General features: G+C 39.7%; 1 protein-coding gene across 1 annotated transcript; it reads right to left on the reverse strand.

Annotated features, from left to right (window-relative positions):
* Position 1: 1 nt before the first annotated feature.
* On the reverse strand, positions 2-15,022 carry LOC110064893 (uncharacterized). The gene is made up of 7 exons (XM_089275665.1): positions 14,166-15,022; positions 12,605-13,234; positions 10,405-11,721; positions 9,270-9,569; positions 8,452-8,763; positions 4,034-4,327; positions 2-3,249 (listed from the first exon to the last, which is right to left on the reverse strand). The coding sequence occupies exons 1-7, from the start codon at positions 14,887-14,889 to the stop codon at positions 3,170-3,172; spliced, it is 3,657 nt and encodes a 1,218-aa protein (XP_089131791.1). The 5' UTR covers positions 14,890-15,022; the 3' UTR covers positions 2-3,169.
* Between the last annotated feature and the right edge of the window lie 7,545 nt (positions 15,023-22,567).

A 22,567-nucleotide genomic window follows, 5' to 3' on the forward strand; every position in this document is an offset into this window, starting at 1 on the left:
GTTTCCTCATAACTCAGTTTATTATTACCTTCAAGAATCGCTACAATCCCCAATTTTTAAATAGTATTTACCCATAATCCATTTTTTTGGACAAATTGCTCTGAGGCAAACAAAATAAACAGACGCAATAAGATGACGAAATAGCATCAAAACACCTATCGATAATCAGCGTGCAGATAATAAGATATACAGGAGACTTCTGGTACTATCTTATCTGTATCAAATCAAAGTTTCACTCTAGTACCGCGGGGGGGGGGGGGGGGGGGGGAAGGGACTCCCATATCAAAAGGACGGGGTACTCGTCGGAAATTTTGAGGAGAGGTAACAAGATCCTGTTTTGTGGGCGTGGCTTGAAAAGTTTGTACCCATTCTAACACATTACCTCTTGTGATATATTTTTCGGCTCAGTACCCTAAAAGGTACTGCAAAAGCTCCCCCCTGTGGACCCTTTTAGGCTCAACACCCTCAGGGGTACCAAAACCGCTTTTTTAACCCCTAAAAGGTACAACGAGCACCCCTGTCGTTTTAAAAGGGAGTTCGGCCTCCCAGGTGTAGTGCCCTTAAAACGACAGCTGACAAGAGTTGAACGACAATTTAACTCAATTTCTCTGCTCGGCAGTCAGCCTGCAGTCAGTTGATACATTATTCCAGCGGGCGAGAGTTGGAAAATTACTGAAGCGCCTGTTACGTAGACTTCTTAATACTTGCCGGGCAAACAAGGTCTTGTCAATTGTCGTTTTATCTGCTAGCCGTCTCAATATTACAAAAATATGATAAACAAATCAAATGACACTGATCAAATTACTGACTTGTTAGAGCGGTATTCATTTGAGTGTCGTTAAACCGGAAAACCAAACCAATTAACCAATTAGACTACTCAGCCAATCTCAAACCGCAGTAAAACCAAAACTAAACCAAGGTAACGGCCTGATTACTTTCGACACTCAATTGAAAACAGCTCTAGTCCAGAAATCCTAATAGGTCTTATCACGTGTAAAGACTTAAACATACCAGTAGAAAGCAATGTGACAAGAAACAAATTAGTTACAGGACACTCCAAACTCGGAAACTTGCTAGGCATTATATTCAATGAGAGCTCTTCATTGAGTAATCACCAAAAACTGCACAAAACAAACATCTTCACTGCAAGGATCTGCCCTCTCCTTCCTTAGAACTTTAATCTTTTAACACGTCCCCATCAGCTGGTCATCCCAGTCAAGGATAACCAATAAGCTGTCCAGAAAATGTCTTAACCAACTGTAAAATAATCTTCTTCCCTTGCTAAACCTTCCCGGCCCCACCCATTCATCCCTTCACACAGCCTAGTTCAGTTTGTACCAATTGCTTCGATTCTGCGTACTGTAACAGTTATAATATTGATGATAAAAAAATATTACCCGAAGCTTTATACAATGACATTGATCTTAATTGCTATACAAAATATTTGATAATTCTGTACATGGATTTTAATAAAGCAGAGATTAAATAAACTTACTACGAAATTAATTACACGCATGAAATACCCATTGAAAAAATACACGTACATTTACTACGAAGCGTAGAAAAATACTCATCTTTAGGCGACTGTGTTACAACTAATGCAGACAGTTCTACGGAGCAAGATCAGCAAAATCTCTGGAAACCTTGGGTATTACTTAACCCACCATTCATCCTGATGTGCAAAGACATGTATTTCAGAAAAGGCCGCTGTCATCTTGTTTACATCTGAACAATTGTCATTATCACATTAATTTCATGCCACCCTTAAAGGAGACTGTCCTTCCAGAACACAGTAGTTTTTGATACTTCTTGACATTTTCTTTCCATTCTCTGACAGCATTTTCAGATTAATATCAGTAATGTAGGCTTACACACTCCTGAACCTGGAGACGATAAATTCTAATCCAATTTGGTAAACAACTGGCAAGACACGTACCTTAACACACTTACCATGTATTTGTAACCGAGCTGTATACTCAACTTAACTCCCATCAACAAAATCTACCGGGATTAGGTGTATCTAATCCTTTTGGAAGGGATGGGTCATTATCATGTTGGTATTACTTTTGGCCTGATTTTAATCATGTACTGTAGTTCTGACTGAGTGCGCCACCTGGGGGTTAACACCAACTACATATGCTAAGTTTTTGACGATGGTGATGATGTTACAACAATAATAGAACTTAGAGGTAGACAAACAGTCATAAAATAATTACTGAATCCGGCACCAGCGAGTCTGCTGAATTTAAAATTAATGGCCACCAATAAATTACAAGCCTGCTTATGTTTACACCTACCAACATATTATTTACATGTCCATTAGCTTAATATCATTGAGCAAATTAAATAACTAAATTTCAACGCCTACACGAGGCAACATGGCACGTGCATGACCACATAACTTAGCTTCCACATGATTACAAATGTACACAACAGTGGTTTAATCTGAGACTACGAATACATTAAGGTGTGCAGGTCTCTGTCTATACTATCTATATTCTAGAGGTACGTTTGAAGTGGAAAGATCATGTGCATAGTATTGTATCACTGCATGTGTGAGCGACATACGGTCTACAGTTACATGTATGCATTTGTGATATTTTTACAAGACCCCAAATTGAGTCGAAATTCAAATGACACCCTACAATAGCTAATACTAAACAGACCAAAATGGTTCCACCAATACATAAATTTCTTAATTGAAGTTGTATTGAAATATTTAAGCATGAGCACAAGCTGTGCCATTGTTATAAACTATTGAGGGTACAAAAAACACAAGAATAAGCACAAGAAAAACACACTCTTGTTCTTCTTACAGTAGGTGGTCCCCCCAAACAACCCCAACCAGCCAAAAATATTTGTAATTACTCTGGGAAAGAGCATAGAGATTATATGCACAGAGATTACATGAGTAGAATTCATGAGTTCATGATGAAAAAAATATTATACTCGATGAGATAACTAGAACACAATTTGCAAGGAAAGTGACTGTAATGAAATGAGCTGCAAGTGAGAAATAATTACTCCATGAATTCCTAAGCCCATTTAAAATAATGACTGACACTATAGGCATGCAATGCATACAGAAAGCAATGCAGCTGAATGCATTTCACTACTTGCTCATCAACAGAATTTTAGCATCTATTGAAAATATTTCACTACTTGTACTTTAACTTTCATTTTCATCTGGGTGATCCTCCATTGGTGCTAAAAGATTATTTTCTTCCAAAATCTGGTCAACATCATCAGCTAAAGGTGTAAAAGACGAGAATTAATAAATCATACCTTAAGAGCCATAATGGGAGGCGCGGTGGCCTCATGGTTAGTGCGCTCGTCTCCGGATCGAGCTGTCCAGGTTCAAGGCCTGGCCGGGGACATTGTGTTGTGTTCTTGGGCAAGACACTTTACTCTCACAGTGCCTCTCTCCACCCAGGTGTATAAATGGGTACCGGCGAACTTAATGCTGGGGGTAACCCTGCGATGGACTAGCATCCCTTCCAGGGGGGAGTAGAAATACTCCTAGTCGCTTCATGCTACAGAAACCGGGATAAGCTCCAGCCTGATGGGCCACTTGACTCACATGCAGACTTTACCTACCTTACCTAAGAGCCATAATAGATGTAAGAAAAGTTAGCAAGAGAATTGTTACTTTGTACTTGCAGGGGTTTCATTAATGTTTTCAGCAGGGGGGCAACTAATTTTCACAGGTGGCCAAGGCTATTGCAACTGAACTTCTTTGTAAGAGAAACTTTCTGCTAGATGGTCAAACCCACTGGGCAAAGTTGTCCTCGCAACTGGTCAATTTGCCCGGTGTGCAGCCCTTGATGAAACCCCTGTACAAGTTAATTTAGCATCACTTAATTCAAGGCATACATGTAGTTGTTGAATTCAAAACAAACCAAACAACAATTGTTTATATTTCCTAGCTAGAAGTGCCAGAGAAGATACCTGTACGTACACTTGAAATTGGGGAAAAGTACATAAATTTATATTACAGTACCAGGATTGATGATGGTGAAAAATTTCAACTTACTTGAAAAATATTTCTGGAGGACATTTAATACATCATGTCTTTTCATAGCCACAAGTGCCAAAACAAGCTCTTCAAATGTCAAGTCTGGCTCCCAGTTTTCAATACTTTTAAACAACAGTTTAGTTGGGCTGTTACTGTCATCTGTTGGCTCAAAGATCTTGCATTTCTCCTGGGGAATTTTAAGCTCCTTTGCAAGATGTCGCCAGTGAGGGACAGGAGGATCTTCATTCAGAAGGTCTGTTATTTGATCAAGTAGGTCTGAGTCATCAAGAATATCTTTGACAGGTTCATCCCCTGAAACAAAGACAATAGAATAAAAAGAAGAAACTTAAATTCGCTCAAAATTATTCAATATACAAGCAATTGAACTGCCATCAGCCTGGCCTACTTTGGTCATTACAAGCTTGTTGGAAAGCTGATTAATTAACAGGGGTTTCATTAAGGTTTACAGCAGAAGGTCAACTGGTTTTCACAGGCAAGCAGTACTTTTTGAACTGAAATTCTTTGTAAGAAAAACTTTACTCTAGATGGTCAGACCGGGTAGGCAAAATTGTCCTTGCAGGGGGTCAATTTGCCAGGTGCCCAGCCCTTAATGAAACCCCTGAATAACAATCCACAATTAAACAGTGATGGGTTCTTTGATGTCTCTTCTATAAAAGTGTCTTTCAGAACAAAAGTGTTGTGGAGTTTGTAGCAGTGATAGCCATCAAAACTAGAAAATATAAACATAAACATGCTTAACCTGCCTTGTGCTTTGAACCAGAAAATCAGTAGCTGTCTGGTCATGGCATGCAGCACTCACACTGGTTGTTTGTTGAGAATGTTTTTTAAAGACCAGATTCAAATGTATAATGATATACTTTCATGGATAATAAAATTGATTGCCTGTGTAGACAAGTTAGTTGGTAGTTGGTTTTTATTTTTCCATCAATGTTGAAAGTCTTGAAAGGTATTCATCATCAAGTTCTAATCATTGTCAAGTAAGAAAGACCACGCCATTACCCTTGGGACAAGTCAATAAGCCCACTGTATATTTATGATAAACTAGTGGTAATCAAAGATTATGAGAGTATTATGAGAGTATGTTCGACACAGTCACTTTGATATAGATGATACCTTAAAGTGCTAATGAAGTAAAAAATAATTGCTGCTGATTTGAAAGGCTTTTCAAAGTAGAGAAGAATGGCGTTTTCCTTTTTGGAATATCTTTTTTCGTTTTAGAGATATTCACGTTTTTGTATTATAAATGATGACGTCATAGGTGGCTCCACTAAAACAGTTCAACACTCAATCAAGAATATCTCTAGAAATATTAAAGCAGTGTTCTTTAAACTTGGCAACAGAAATGTACATCCCAAAAGAAACAAAATGACACCCGTCGTGCCGTCGCCATGACAACAGTTATGCCGCTGGTCCTGTTTTAATTAAAACTAACATTACCAGGTTTTATCTTAAACAAGGATCATCCACTCCCAACAATCTAACGGGGAGAGTTAAGATAATATGGGAATCATGTGTGTACCGAGCAAGACCCTCTGTCCCGTTTCGAAGGGTTGTAAATTGGCATATTTGGTTTTTCACAGAAAGAGACTGGAGCTAAAAGTGTTGCCATGGCAACAACACAGAAGGTGTCATTCTGTTTCTTTTGTGATGCACATTTGTGGTGCCAAGTTTGAAGAACACTGCTCCAATATTTCTAGAGATATTCTTGATTCGGTGTTTTACTGTTCAATTGGAACCACCTATGATGTCATCGCTTTCCTCATTTGCATAATACAAAAACGTAAATATCTCTAGAACGAAAAAAGATATTCCTAAAAGGGAAACGCCATTCTTCTTTACTTGGAAAAGCCTTTCAAATAAGCAGCAATTATTTTTTACTTCATAGGCACTTTTAATGATTTCACTAGCTGCCTTTCAACCTCTTTCTATTGCTAAAATCAACACTTTGCATCAGACCGGATGAAGACTGAGCTACATGTATCTGCCGTGACTGGAACTAATCAACAAATGCAATCAAATACAGCTCTTCCCACGGTTGACATCCCAGGGCTCGAAATTGCGACCGATCCCCAATGCGACCGGTCCCCAATGCAACTAACATTTTCTCTTTGGTGACTAAAAATTCTGGTTTAGTCGCCAAATATGTGGCGACCAGATTTTTCTATGATTTAGATTTAAATTAGAAGATTAAAGGTAAAACAAACATTTTGTCTCGTCTTGCTTTGCTTGCGTCGTAAAAAAAACAGGCCAAATCGCATAAACAAAGCAAGTTTACCTCCAAATTCTACCAACTTCTGTCCGCGATATTTTCAATGCCATTATAGCTATTCCCTTGGTACCACAGGCGCAGAATTTTGCAAAAAGACCGCTGAAATAATGAAGTGTTTGATTTTCACATATTCACGTGGTTTCCACTTGGGTTTCCACCGGTTTCCGAGAGAACACAATGCGAGACAATGTAAATCATCATGCATAACAAATTAGTAACGTCCATTCATGCATAACAATGCAACATCCATTGCTCTTTGTGGGGATGAGTCACTGGCATCATTGCTACGACTTCTTGTAGCTGGCGAATTGTTTTTTAATTCAAAATATTATGCCGAGCATCCAGTCTTTTGCGAAATGTCCAGCGATACCGACATCTCCGTGGAAACACTGTTTTCAATCACACTTATAAACGTCAAGCAGAAAAGAAGTTTTCAGAAACTCAGGACAAGTGCCAGGCAGTGAAAGTTCAAGCATTGTTTACATGTACTGTTGGGGAATGGTCATCTTTCTTGAATCTCTTAGCACTAGCCTCTGTAATATCACGGCCACTTTGTCCTGTTTACCCCAATGTTAATTTCCGCTATCGAAAGTTGTTGCATAGAATTGTGATTCCAAGATTGTCGCCTGAATCAGAAATACCACCGGGCCAAGTAAACATTCAATGGTCAAGAGTGGGAGGTTTTGACAATCGCCCTGGAACTTGGTATGAGCCCAATCACTTTGTTCCCATCATAAATAAGTGGAAAGCCAATGACAAAGACAAAGAAAAGCATGGCAAATCTTTGAAAAACCTGAACACTGTGAAGCCAAAATCACAGCCGACACTGTTTTCGTTTCAAAAGAAGTTGACCACCACCCGTGAAACACCACCCAGCAAACCAGTTCAAAAAAGAACCGTGGAAATGGCTGGACTGGGGGACTCTAGTAAGGCCAAGAAACAACCGGAACCATCAGCACCAAATGCAAGTAAGCAACATGTTCATGGTAAATTTCATATTTTGTTCCTCAAAAAGCAAATTCATGGAGACTTAAAAGCATATCTTATAATAGAAATGAGCCTAAACAATGCATAAACACATGGCAAATTACAGAGGTGTCAGACTCAATGAGTCGACATGCAGATAACAGCAGAAACCATGCAGACCTATGACCTATAAAAAATTTGCCATAGCACAATCTAACGGCTCAACTCTACTTAAAATTCCTCCTTATTACACAACATGAAGTGCCATTCATGAACACGAGTGAAGTGACAAGAAAGGTCGAGTGACTGAACAGAGAACGGCAAATGTACAAATGTCACGAACCATAGAAGTCGTGTAGGCTAGTCAACCCCATTTTACACTCATATGTGCTATCTCCATACAGTCATGTTTGGCTCCCGTAAGCTACAAAGATAGCGGCTAGAAACTCTTATTTACTTGTTTTGTATAACTATTTTAGTTTTTTGTCCTCGTATTTTCGTAATTACTTGTGCGAGTGAGTTCCACACGACCAGAAACCGGATGATGAAGTTAAACAAGCTTAAACACTTTTAACCAGCCCCAAAATTGATATTCTTTTGATTATACAAACTGGCGACTAAAAATTTGCATCTGGCGACTGAATTTCTCCAGTTGGTCGCCAAAAGGTGACCTTACGATTTTTTTAATTTCGAGCCCTGCATCCCAAAGCCAAGGCGATTCAAAGTTGTGTTCATGAACATATAAAATAAACAAGGAAAATTCCCTCAGATTTCGATAATGGCTGCCATCACCAAAATCCAACACTGACAGCACAAAATGGCAAAGCCTATGGCGACTAAATGGAGAAGAAAGATCCATCGCCAAGACGACCTCATATGGACTGCCCACATGCTCATGTTTATCACGTGTCTTAGTAACAGTACCAGTTTACTGGCCGTGACATGCTCCTGCAAAAATCAAGCAGGGTGGCCATTTTGGTGTCCCTACAGGAATGTGGATTTTTCTGCATATAACCATGCACAGGACAACCAACTCCAGAAAGCCACAGGTCAAAATAAGATTTGCGTTTTCTGAACGTAATTAAGGTTCACATATCCTTCAATGTACATGTACAGCTTCAAAGACGATATTTAAATATCTCCTACAGTACAGATAAAAAATAACATGTACATGTAATACCTGGAATTCCAGCATTCTCTAAGACTTGAACAGCATCTTGTCTGCCAATAGAGACCAAACAGCCTTTCAAGTGCTCCAAGGTCAACTCAGGATCAAATATTGGAATGTACTTTAACAGCATCAAGGATGAATTGTGTCTCTGATGAGAACCGAAGTTTCTCAATACACGCTGTGGTACGCTCAGCTGAAGTGCCAGACCTCTCCAGTCATTTATGCTTTTTCCATCAAGTTTCAATGCCATCCGACCAAGAATGTCTGTGTCATCTCTTTCCACAAGGCTGCCAACAACACTTTCCTTGCTAATTATCCCACCTAGTGGATTAAAATACACACAGTCAGATAATTATATGCAGTTGAAAAGACAAGTCAAAATGACTACAAGTTTCCATTCATGTGAGGAGATCACCCTCCAGCAGGCATACCCCCCCCCCCCCCAAAAAAAAAAAACCTATAGATGAGGTCTTTTTCACGTTATTGTAAGTTTTTGGATGGATCTGGAATGCCTTTCTCTAGCATGAGGTGGTTCTTGGAGATGTTACTCGATATCAAGTAACCAATAATATTTAATACACCTGATGGGAGTAAGGGACTGGGATCTAGAAAAGTGACGAGCCCAAAATTACAGCAGACCTACATTATTAGGCCCCTGCGCCTCCCACCACCACCCCAGGTCTGCCACACCCCAATCAAACTCCTCCTGATGCTAGGTTAAGGCCCTCCAGCTTCTCAACCAATGATTTTCCAGAGTCCATTCCACAACAAAACAACAACAGCCATTACTGATATTCCCTAAACAACTAACAATTCTTCACACAAACCTGCAATTTTTCTGTCTAGTAACTGTGCTACTTCATGTCTGTCAATATCTCTGAGGGCCTCCTGAATATCTTGAATAGTAAGCTGAGGTTTTGTTGCTGCTAAAAACACAAACAAGTCTTCAGTTGGACTTGTCGCTGAGAAGGTACCACAGTGCTCATATGCCTCTGGTGGAATATCCAACAATTCAGCCAGGTCTCTCCAGCAAGGTACTCGTCCATGTTGGTATTCTGTGTCCAGGCATTTTCCAAGATCTCTCAGAATGGGAGGGTTGTTGGTGATTGTCTCAGTCAGAAGAGAATCTGCAACAAAGCAATATCAGTTGATGAAAATAAAAACTTATGGAGTACACAGTATGTGCACCCATGCAACTGTATACAAAGGAAACAAGAAACACTGAAATGTCATTCAGTTCACAAGCATGTGAACAAAGATCTCAAGGAACGAGAGGTTTGTCGTAAAAAAAATTCAGAAGAGTTTCTACAACAACAACAACAACAACAAAACAGTTATTTTGGTGAAAAAGCAAACAAGTAGAGAGTACACATATGTAACCTTTGTACATATATACAAAGTGTACAAAAACACAACCAGACAATCACGTGTATGTACCTGAAAATGATGCCACTTGTTTAATTATGATTATAATACTTAATGTAGAAGTTCAAATTCCCATAGCAAAATTGATGATTAAAATTAAATCAAAAATCTAACTAAAAAATCAAATTCATGTACCCACCTAAAAATGTTATTCACAATGATTTTCTCTTCACTGAGAACCAACAAAGCTTAAGAATAAAAAGACTAGGTCTAGAGCTCTCCTGACCAGCACTTACATTACTAATGATACACATTTTGTTCAAAGTAAGATTAGAATTGTGTTAAAATGAATTTGCCTGTGGGGATTGAAGTAGGGTCAAAATGTTCCTACACAATAGTAGCAAAATTGCAAGGATTAATTTGAATGGTTCAAAAATATCTTGTACTAGTGATGTCAGCCAATAACAAGTTAATGTTGGTGTGCCCATTCAAGTTTATGTATCATATGGGCACTGTAGACCAGACTCTAATAATGCCGTAGACCAGACTCTAATAATAAAGTCTGCTATATAAATATGTTGTATTTACAGTTCTAACCTGCATCAACTCTTTGCAGAACAAGTGCATCATCTAGGGATGAAACTCCACACACTTCCTTATTAACTGCATCAGCATGCATGACATCACCAGAAGGTTCTATGACAGTTCTGATATCCTGCCCATCTATTCTCTTTTCCAAGGTAACAACGTTTGAAGAAGGAGTATCTTCAATGGAATTGTGACAAACTTCCTTGGCAACACCCTCAATTTCATTTGCATCAGGTTGCAAGATAGCTCTCACATCCTGTCCATCAACCTCCTTTTCCAAGGAGGCAACATCAGAGGAAAGACTGTCTTCAATGGGACACTTGTCCACCTGCACTTCTCCAGTGAGATCATGTGATTCAGCTGTGCCTAATTCATTCTGGTTATGATCAGAATTTTCACATATTTCAGCTGAAGCAAATGCTTCCTCAGCTAGTTTGAAAAATTCTTTATGTGTTTTAACTGCCTGATCTCCATCAAATCTTGGAGAACACTGTCCAAGTTCTGCTTCAACAAGTCCATTAAGATCTCTATGCATAACGTCTGTGTTTTCTTCAGCATCTACTTGATCCAAAGTCAAAGAAACATTTGCATCACTTACTTCTGCAGATTCAGTTCCAGGAAGATCAGTATCATTGTCCATATTTGATTGGGAATCTTTTATTTCTTCACCTGTCATTTCATCAGTAACTTCTGTGGAAAATGAACCTTCCCCAGAAGAATTTTGTTGGCAGAAATCCTCAGAAACATCCTCTTGGAAGCAGTGGCTTTCTTTTAAATTGTCAGCTTCCTCACCTTGATTTACATCATCCCCATTAGCAGGTGTAACACAAATAGAGACTTCAGAGTTTTCTAATAAAGTATTAAATGTCCCTTCTGAATAATCAGTCACATCTTTGTCATCCAGTGTTACTAATGTTGCATTACCACCCTGTAAATTCTCGACACTGGTTTCTGTGCCCACATGTGTATTTGGCTTTTGAATAGAATCTGTTTCATTGTTTTTGTCTTCTGGCATGGAGCCAACCAAAACAACAGGTTCATTCTCTGTATAGATGCAAAAACTGGAATCATCAGTTGCCAATTTTTTTTCATCGCCTCCCAAGTCATCTTTGCTGGTTGGTACCATTTGTCCATCTTCGTTATCTGATGAACATTCAATCACAGCTTCTCTAATGTCTCCTTGTTCTTTGGTGGCAACTGAACCTTCATAATCAGAAGATACAATCCCTCCACTGCTACACACCAAATGATCCTGCTCTGCAATTTCCTCACTTGAAGTGTCTACTTGTTCAGTGGTTTCCATTTCTACAGGCTTCATTTCACCTACTAATAAGATATAATAAAGATTCCCATAACAATATTTGAGAGAATAACTCTCACCATTTTCTGCATAAATTTATGGAAACTAATTACTTTGGTGACCAAACAAATCTAGAGGAACCCACTGTCCCTTACTAACCATGAAGGGGAAAATGCCATACATGTACGAGACTGATGTTAGCTATTAAACTGGCTGAGTCTAACTGATTGTAAGCCACCAAGATGTTTTTTCATTAATTCAGTGTTATAAGATAGTTTTCTGGGTTTGTCAATTGAATCTTGAGCATTTCTTTGAAGTTTCCTCAAGTAAGTCTACCAGAGCAATGCACTCAAAGAAACTTTACATTAAACCTGTGAGACTGAATAGTTGTAAATATTCCTATTTTACTGGCTTAGTCCATGGAACAGTCTGCTAACTAGGGATGTATTAGCAAGCCAAAAGCTACCATCCTTTTCAAATCCAAGTTGAAACCCCATTTTCAAATCAAAAGATTTATTCAATGACATTTATTTTCGCATTTTTTGTTTTTTAAGGAGTCTTTTTTATACATGTAGGGTTATAACTCCGAGGCTTCCTTTTAAGACACATTTCAGCTTTTGCTTCACTTCTGTTAACATTATTCTGACTTCTAATACGTAACAGTAAAACCTCCACCAACACCAGGGAAACCCTGTAAAGTAACACCTGCTATAAGAGAGTGAGAATCAGACTAAGAGGCAATTATCTGGACATGGTGTACAAGTCCCAAACAGCAATAGGCACTAATTTACATTGCAATTCCTCTTTAAAAATTAAAACGTTCAACATGTGCTATCAAAAAAATGTGAGCTCATGATACTAAGAAGCTACAGTGTACGTCTAAAAACACTAGCACAACAAATTAAGTACCTTGAATGACAGTGACTAAATTGTTATCATCCCTTGTAATGCTACTTCCTGAAAGTGAGCTCAAAGCAGTCTGTTCAATCTCTGCATTTGAATTTATGAGCCTCTGAGTATCTGAGCTTGGACTAATACTTCTCTCAGCATCTTCCATTTTAACAGGGGCTTCCTCCACAGTAACAGGAAAGTTTGATTTATCTTCTTCTGGGCTCTCCTCAAAGTTGGATTTTACATTTGCAGTACTACCATTACTAGAATCCAAAATATTTCCACTTTGTACTTCATCAGTTTCGCATGGAGCACCAGAAGTAACATTATCTGTAAAGCCTTGGTCTTCTTGCGATATACCAATGCTACTACCTTCATCAACAACAGGCAATTCAGATTTTGCAGAATTTGTCAATTCCCCATGTGGGAGAAACCCTTCTGAGGACAGTCTAGCATTGTTATTGTAATGCAACACATCATCTTTTGAACATTTCACACCATGACTGTTTTCATCACAAAGAACATCAGATTCAGGATGTGTTTCCTCTTCTGGATTACGTTCAGTTAAATATTCCTCATCATTTGCCATTGATAGTGCACTGACATTCGTTCTATCACATGACCTTGGCCTCTCTTCTTGACCGCTCTCTGAAATTGAAAAAAGCACCATGAATAAACTACATTTTCAGTAGGAGTTCACCATTAATGACGCCACAGGAAGGTCTCATTGTTTTAGGTGATTCTGACAAGACTTAACATGGATCCATAGCAAGATCACTAAGTCAACCATGGGGTTTATTTAAGTTTTTAGCCTCAAGAAAACTGGTTTCACAGTCAGGCTATACTCTTTTAACTGAACTCCTTTGTATGAAGAACTTTTCTTCACATGGTCAAACCATACAAATAAAAACCAATCAATTTGCCTGTAGACATAATTACTTTGCCGTGACTAGTTTTCAGTGTGTTCTTTTAGACTTTTTCCTTCACTTAAATGAATGGATTTCTTAGTGCAATTTACATAATTTCACAGTGGAAAGAGGTAATGGAGCAAACAACAATTCTGTGCTGCATTGCTGGATGAACTTCTGCTTCAGGCGGTTTCCAGCATTGTATGGTTTGAAGTTCAAAATAAAATGATTTTACTGCAGTTTCTCAATTTCAGCTTGTACATGTACACCAAGTCACGCCAATTTACACTGAGTTGCTGTGCAGAGAGCATGCATTACACACTAAAGTGCAAAATAAAAATTGACAGTGACATATGGTGACAGTGAGAGATACTGACATTTCAGGCGACCATTGCTCCCACCCCTCCCCCCTTGCCAAAAACATACTCCTGGCTTGGTTAATTATTTATTACATAGAGAACCTCATTAATTTGTACCTTCTAACAAATAAAGTACAGGTGTAACTGCAAAGAGCTAATTGGACAAACTACTGCCGAAAAAGTTTAGTATAGACTACATGCAGCTACTAAAAGAAAAAATCCTTTAAAATAACACCCTGGGTGTATATTTGAAGAACGCGTTCAGGTAAATAGCAAGTAAAGTCTCATAATTATGGCTCACAGTTCACAAACCTGTCATGGAAGGTTCCGGCAAGAAGACAGGCGACACGGTGCAATCCTCCGCAAAGTTTACAACTCCCGCAAATTCCCCTTTTTTAGTGAAAATCACAGCCCCAATTGGAGGCTTTCCCTGGCTGAACGTTATAGCTGATCCTCCAAAGTCCTGCAGGCTAAACTGTCTAGTTTGTGACTCATAAACAAGTTTAAAAGTTTGAGTCGAAAATGGCTGGTTTGTTGACTCACTAAACAAATCTGCAATAACGTGGCAGAACAAGCCTTCATTAATTAGCGATTCCTCTTCGAATTTACTCCGAGAGTCGAGGCAATCCAAGGGACGAAATGTTTGCAGACTACCTTTCTTGACCATTTTCTTTAGAAAGCCGCGCTTATCAAGTGGTTCAACAGACAAGAAGGTGAGATTGCGGTCACGGATAAAGTCACCGTCTAAACTGCGGCCAGCAAGATCCTTGCAAACTTCGGCCATTTGCTTCACCTCGAACGTTTCGAGTCCTCTTTTATCTTTGCTCAAGAATTCGACGACAAAAGTCTTGTCTGAGGACAAATCTTCCCGACACAGCACGACACTGGGAGTTACAATAAAATGATGGCATTTCCAACCCCACGAAGTTGTCAGCGTCTCGCAGTGAACTACACAACCGCTTCCCTTTGTTAAAAACCCTTGATTGCCGGGAAGCTTTTCTTTGATTCGGCACACAGCAAACTCTGCTTTGTTCATGACTGTCGATAACTAACCGATTTTTTCGACCCAGATAATAGTGTAACCAACGCTGTAAATGAATCACTGGAATGTTTTTCTCGGTTCGAGTACTTTCGAGGTAGCCATGTTTATTGCCCCACCTACTTCTCGCCAGGCTTTCCCGGCCAATTTACTATCCCCCATCCCCGGGGGTCAAATGTTTCAAAATTTCATGCTTTTCCCACAAAGATGTTGGAATGTACAAAGTTTAGATGAAACGAGTACAAAGAGTTTTGAAATAAATTAGTAATGAAAGTACGTGTCTACACATGACAAATCACATTCAAGTTGTACCACTGCTCACTTAAATCTTTGGAGTCAGCTCATACTTTGCAGATACTACAACTTTGCATACCTGTATGCAGTCTGAGTATATTCCATATTCTCAATATATATATCTTATTAGATGTTTTGGTGTGTAGTATCGCTGTATTAAGTTAACTCTAATTTTAATCACTATTCATAAGTATATAATATGTAAATGATTTTATGTAAAATTAGGGAGGGCCATATTGTAAACTACTGGGCAACCAGTAAATTATGTTACTTTCGTTAAATAAAGTCTTTTTGTTTTTTGTTTTGTTTGTATATTTTTACAATTTGTGCCGTGTTTTATAATACATTCATTATTCCTCTTCGTTCCTAGTGGAACATAAGTCCTCAACTAGAGCGCGCCACCTAACCCTATTTTGTGCAGTGCCCTTTGCCTTATTCCACGCGAGATGTTTCCTCTCCAACTCTGCCATTCTCGTACGTGGCCAGGTGTGCTGGGGTCTCCCTCTCTTTCGCTTCCCCTGTGGGTTCCACTCCAGTGCCCTCTTGACTACATGTCCATCTGGTCTCCTCAACGTGTGGCCGATCCAGCCCCAAGCTCTTTGTCTTATCTCTTACTCTATCGGTCGCTACCCTGTTTGTCTCCAAAGCTCCTTGTTGCTGATTTTTCTAGGCCACCAAATCCGCAAGATGTTCCTCAGGCTCTTATTGATGAACAATTGTAACTTCAGCCTCCAAGTTTCAGAATCATACAAGAGCACCGCCTTCACATTTGACCCAAAGACTCTCAGCTTGGTCTTGGTTGTTAGTGCTGTGAATCGCCATATTGGTCTCAGCATCGCAAATGCCTTTCTTGCCTTTCCAATTCGTGCCTGAATGTCCTCATCAGTGCCTCCCTTCTTGCTTACAATGCTCCCAAGGCATGTGACGGTATTCGCTGCAGCTGGATAATAAAATGGAAATCTTGCAATTTTTTCACAGTGCTTGGCTTGCCCAATCCATAGACGTACGGGCCGGGGGGGGGGGGGGGGAGGCTGCAGCAACCCCAAAATTTGGGCAACACAAAATGTTTTGGGCAACAAGAGAAATTTGAGCAAAGCCAGAAGTTTCCATGTTCTTTTTTTCGAAGAGATAGATATTTTCTATTTTAATTAACCTGAGGGCGGCGTGGTAAAACCATTTAAATTCAGTTTAATAAATTTAATAAAAACTAGTGAGCAGCACTCTGCGAACTGTAGCTGTATAACTTCTTTATTTCTCCTACGCGTTTCGTGTCAGGCTAACGCACACTTCGTCAATGAGTTTAACAATACAACACGAAGTGCCGGTATATATAGCTAACTCATGCTAGAGTTTACATTTCGTAATAACGCACCTACGGATATACATATAGGAAAGACTATGAGTTAGGTATATATACCGGCACTTCGTGTTGTATTGTTAAACTCCCTGACGAAGTGTACGTTAGTCACACGAAACGCGTAGGAGAAATAAAGAAGTTATTCAACTACAGTTCGCAGAGTGCTGCTCACTAGTTAAGTTTTAATTTAATTCTCTTAGTCAATATTTGGACAACTTGAGCGATTTTTTTTTCTGAGCAAATGCCCCCCCCCCCCCCCCCCACCTGGCAAAAAGTTGCCCGTACGCCTATGGCCAAATCTCACACTAAGTTGTGTAATTTCTCGCTATATTCTTTTTCTCACTTGCCTGTGAAATTTTTCTAAGAACCTCAAGCGTCTTTAAATGTATGAAACGTTATAATTTCGGAGCACCTCAAGTGCGCTTAAGGTGGCCGAACACAGTTTTCGCGCGCGCTTTTGCTGATGCAATTCAGCGCGCGCCAAGGATTGCAAAAAACAAACATGCCGTCAACAGAGTTATCGTTTTATTTACTCAACACCCGCACTATCTTCGCCATTTTTCTCTATAACTGAACGCAGTGTATTGATGGCTTTAGTCCTTTATTACAAGGATATGTTAGAAAAGGTAACGACGCAAAGAACCCAGCAATTCTCAGCTTTTTCTTTGTTACCGAAAGAACCCAGTCAAATGCAGCGCATGCGTAGTAAGTCAAAAAATTGCGATTGAATGAAAAATTGCACTCTCGGAAATGCGCCTATTTCTCGAGAACCACTCATTAGAATTTCACGTAATTTGGCACGAAAATACTTTAGGAAATAAGTAACTGGAGTATTGAAAATAATTGAACTTTAACAGGGGAAATTTTAGATATTCCAGTGAACCTTAAATAAGGGATAATTAAAGATCTCTCTGTTAAATTATTAGCAAAATGGTGTTAACTTGTGAGAATCGTTACAAACTTGTTGCATGCAAATTATGAAGAAAATCTAATGACTAGATTTTCTACAAATAAACAAAACCAATTTTAAAAGCCTGTTTAGATTTTTTTCATGTTGCCATGGTAACAACACATACGTCAGCTCAACCATCAAAAAACCAACGTTTGTGTTGTTAACTTGCTTGCTGCCATTTTTTGCGACCGAGGGATAAAGGGTTTTCGAGAAAAAGGTGAATGAAACACAGGTATCAAAAACTGTGTTCAGCCATCTTAAACATTAGCACCTCCCAGCACCTCAAACGCATTTATTTTAGACTACTCGAGATTTCATCTGGCATATAGACTTCATGCAAGAGATTACGATAATCTTCTACTCGAAACGTTTATCGAGTAATGTCTACGTTAAAGCTCAAAATAAACGTAAACCTACCTCAGTTGTTGTGAATTATTGTTTCTACGGCTCAAGATGGTGAATTTGAGCGATGCCGTGAGTTTTGCGTTGACTTACTACACGTCATGTGTCACGCGCCATAAACTTCACACCAGGCTAGTTACTAGATGAACCGCCGCTGCGAATATGTCCCTTCTCCCTTTCCACACGAGACATTTATAACAGGGCATTGTTTAGCATCATCCAATCAGTGTGGAACAAACAGCGCGACCGTGTTGTTTTAAAATCTTTCACTGTAAAACTTGGACGTTTAATTAAACGCCAAAAGCTCCAAAAAGGCTTACCTGCTTTCAATTGCCTTCTTTGAATAGTATCGTGAGAAACGACTTTGCTTTTGAGTATGCCTTGGCATTTGAATGAATGAATGCTTTATTTAACGTGGATATACGCTTAGCTTGAGAGCTACGTTTACAAGTATTCCACCTAGTAACTAATGAAAACCTAACAACTAAACAACGCTAATATCACAATTCATCAGGTAAAATCATAAATCATTGAATTTTGTTTTTTTACTGCGTATTTTCGCGATTTCAAAATCGACGTTATTAATATTCGCAGTTTCAATAAAACTGGCGTATTCAAGACGTCAGGTATAGACCGACCAAGGCCGGCAAATGACATATTTTCAATTACGATTGAATTGAACTATTTTAAGTGGTGAAAAAAATATTGACACATATAAAGTATTGCACCGGCAGTAAGCTAGTAAATAAAACTTTTCTTGAAACTAAAATTCTCTAGATGTCTGAAAACAAAAGCAGAAAACAGAGCTAGAAATAAATCATGGCTCCTCTTTCAACTACAAATCTCTCAATGCTTTGTCGATTTACTCAAAATCAATTTTACGCGTTCTTATTTCAAACTGCTTGATCCCCTTATTTTACACTGATATTTTTCTGAGCCATTACACTTTGACATAACAATATTAACAGATACCAAGTCTTTTTTACAAAATTTGAGGAAAATCAGCTCATTAATATCACAACTTTTTCTAATGTAACTCTTTCTGGGGTATAAAACTGACCAGTAGAAATAGCATGCTATTCAGGAAAACTAGTAATACCCTCGGCAACCAGTTCATGCAACAGAATTGGAGTCATCATTATCCTGTATTGTGGCTAAAATTAAAAATCAACCACAAAAAAAAAATGTTTAAAATGTTACCTTCAGGCTAGAAACTGCATTAAGCCCTATTTAGTGTGACTTCTGGTATCACTTTCGAGCCTCAAATGTACGCATTGCGGTCCTATTTTGTTAATTTTCTTCTCTTTGTTGTTCCACCAGGTGTCCTGGCGATTGCACCCTGAGATCAAAAATGTTATTCAGTTCCACAAAGGATACACTAAAGAAAAAACTTGAAGGCTTACAAGGGGAAATTCACGCTAATGACATGAAAGATTTGCATTTTAATAAAATGGTAGAAAAATTGGAAAAGAAATAAAACAGCAGTTGAGTTGAAGAAGTGTTATCTTAAAACACGAAACTTTGCACAAACATTTCAACAAGTGTTCACCCTTCTCTTATAGCATAAACAACTACCTAAAGCACGAAACTTTGCACATAGACTCAGTAGTAAAATTGCGATAAATAACTGTGGTCTTACACATCATCTTGACTTTTGAATCTTTTGCCATTTAATAAAGTGTATTATCGTTTGTCTCACGATGTAGTCACTTGAGATGTAGATCGCGACGTTTCGACTGCTTACTGCTAGTCTTCCTCAGGCGATAAGGTCGACTGATTGTACGGTATCATTTATATCACAAAGGTCGGCTGTGATTGGTGCATTTCGATCCTCCTATTGTTCCATTATTCCGGCGAGTAGCTGTTCGCTCAGTGGTCCGCTGTTGTACCGTTCTCCTGTTGTTGTGTTTCTTGATCGTGGGTATCCATGCTTCAGGAATTTCAATTCCACTATCCCTGTTGATGTTGTTAGGGTGAAGTCCTATGTGAATAGCTTCCTTGACCCTACGTGTGTACCAGTGAGGATCTCGATCAATAAACTTAACCTCATTCCAGATAGGATAGTGGCCGGTCTCGTGGGTGTGTTCAGAAACGGCGGAGGTCTGGGTTCGGGCGAGTCGTATATCCCTGTCGTGTTCTTTGATCCTCTCCTGCATAGATCTCCCTGTTTCCCCGATGTAGACTTTGCCGCACTCACAGGGAATCCTGTAGACAACACCATCTTGTTTAGCCGGGTTGACGGTGTCCTTTGGTCGCACTAAGTGTGACCGAAGTGCCGTGTCGGACTTAAAGACGGTGCGAATGCCTTGTTGTTCTAGGCAGCGGCGGAGAGACTCCGAAACTCCTTGGACATAAGGTAAAACGGCGGTGGATTTAAATTCCGCGACAGGCTCTCTTCTTGGGGTCGTTCGTGCCTTTGTGGTCTTCTGTACAAAAGAGGAGGGATATCCGTTAGAAACAAGTACAGATGACAGATGTTTCTTCTCTCCAGCGATTACTGATGGTTTGGTGACGAGACGTTTAGCCCGGTCGTACAGACACTTCACAATACCGCGCTGTACTGAACGAGGGTGGTGTGAATCATACGCTAGGTGCTGATCAGTATGTGTTGGTTTCCTGTAGACACTGGTGGTAAGGCGGCCATCAGGTTCTCTGTAAACTGACGTGTCGAGAAAGGCGATCTTGTTGTTGTTCTCGATCTCCATGGTGAAACGGATTGATGGTTGTTGACTGTTCAGGTGTTGCAGGAAGACGTCAACTCTATCCCGATCCAGGATGGTGAAAGTATCATCTACGTAGCGTTTCCAGATCTTAGGCTTGCAAGGTGCGGACTCTATTGCTTGTTCTTCAAATATCTCCATGTAGAGATTAGCAATAACCGCGGATACAGGGCTCCCCATGGCTGTGCCGTCTCGTTGTTCGTAAATCGATCCGTTGTACTGGAAGTACGTAGATCTTAATACGAAATTCAAGAGGTCCGCGATTTGAACTGGTGTAAGTGTCGTGCGGTCAGCCAGGCCTGCGTCGTTCTCCATTTTTTGTAGCGCGGCTTGTACGGCGCCCTCGATCGGTACGTTGGTAAACGGTGACTCTACGTCGAAAGACACCATGATCTCGTGGTCCTGGATCTCTTCACTGGCGATGGTGGAGGCGAAGTCAGTTGAGTTCTTCACTGTGAAGTTCGAGTTACCTGCAAGAGGAGATAATACGTTAGCCAAGAAAGCAGACAGGTCGTATGCAAAGGTGTTGACACACGACACAATTGGCCTAAGCGGTGTGTCGACCTTGTGGATCTTCGGCAAACCATAGATCCTAGGTGGTTGTTTGTGTCGAGGTCTGATCTTATTATGAACCACCTCTGATATGTGTCCAAGCACGTCGCGATCTACATCTCAAGTGACTACATCGTGAGACAAACGATAATACACTTTATTATTGCATCTACCACGATGAATAACAACAACCTTTTCCTCTTTTGCCATTGTACGACATTGTTCTGATTTATTGATTCTGACCTACAATAAAACGTTTCTTGTTCTGAACGAAATTGTGTTGTTTTTAAGTTGTTATTTTACTCTTGCCTGGAGCATGACCGTGTTAGGACGATAACCTTGTCACGGAACAATCTCGTTCCTAGACTCTGTCTTCTTCCCGCTCCCAAGCACACCTGTGGGCGAAAAGAAGAAAGAGACCAGGAAAGGGGTTGATCCTGATAAATTTGAAATACAAGTTTGCCCATTTGTTTTGGTAGGGAGAACCAAAGGGGCCTGGGGCCCGTTTCACGAAAGCCCCGGAAACTTTTCGGGCCCGTAAAGCCATTTTTAGTCCATCTGTATCTGAAAACGGAGAACTGTATACACCTGAAACTTCTGGTATGAAGGGAACCTCTCTTCATATTAAGAATATGTGAATAAAACAGCTCTGTAATCATAAGGTTCGAGATCTTACTATGGGTTTACGGGCCCGAAAAGTTTCCGGGACTATCGAGAAACGGGTCCCCGGTGGCGTTATTAAATTTACCGTGCGAGAGGTCCAGGTTGAGGCCAGGCCGTGGTTATTGTGATGTGTTTTTGGCAAGACACTGTACTCTCACAGTGCCTCTCTTTACCCAGGTGTATCAAAGAGTGGAACCCTGCGATGGATTTCACATCCAGGGGGAAGTAATATATAGATTTAGCTAAGCCTAAAAGCGGAGCTCTCAAAGAATAGTTGCATAATTGACTTAACCCAATAATTCACCAATAAGCATTTCACCAAACCGAATGAATTTAACAAACACAACGAGGAAGTCTAAACAAACACAATCAGCAAATTACTAAGTGCGAGTGTCAAATAGCAAATCCGTTTTTCGCTTTAAGTGTCATTGGCAGAGAAATTCGGGCACTACCAAATGATCGAGGTCGGCCGTTTACCTTCATCTTTTCACAGAACAAAAGCTATCCGAAAAGATAAACAACCATGACATTTGCCGAGGTAGGCGTTAGTTTTTCTTCGAGATATCACCACATCATGATTTTGGCCTCTCAAGCGGTCTAAAATGGCCGAACTTTCGGGCAACTTTAGGTGAGCCTAAAAGATACTTCGCACAAATTCTAGAAACTGTTGTGGTCATTGTTAGGGTACCATTTCACCTTAACTTCTCAAAACAACTTCTTGCTACACTAAAATGG

The sequence above is a fragment of the Orbicella faveolata genome, unplaced genomic scaffold (genome assembly GCF_042242905.1).
Source record: "Orbicella faveolata isolate gen_17 unplaced genomic scaffold, um_ofav_v1 contig_37, whole genome shotgun sequence".
In the NCBI taxonomy this organism is placed as follows: domain Eukaryota; kingdom Metazoa; phylum Cnidaria; class Anthozoa; order Scleractinia; family Merulinidae; genus Orbicella; species Orbicella faveolata.

Bases quoted from the DNA above. Each gene is read 5' to 3' on its own strand.
- LOC110064893 (XM_089275665.1), bottom strand. From the start codon at position 14,889: ATGAACAAAGCAGAGTTTGCTGTGTGCCGAATCAAAGAAAAGCTTCCC. The intron at 13,235-14,165 runs GTTTGTGAACTG...TTTCAATTTCAG, and splicing joins GCCGGAACCTTCCATGACAG to AGAGCGGTCAAGAAGAGAGG. The intron at 8,764-9,269 runs GTTTGTGTGAAG...TTAATCCACTAG, and splicing joins ACTAGACAGAAAAATTGCAG to GTGGGATAATTAGCAAGGAA.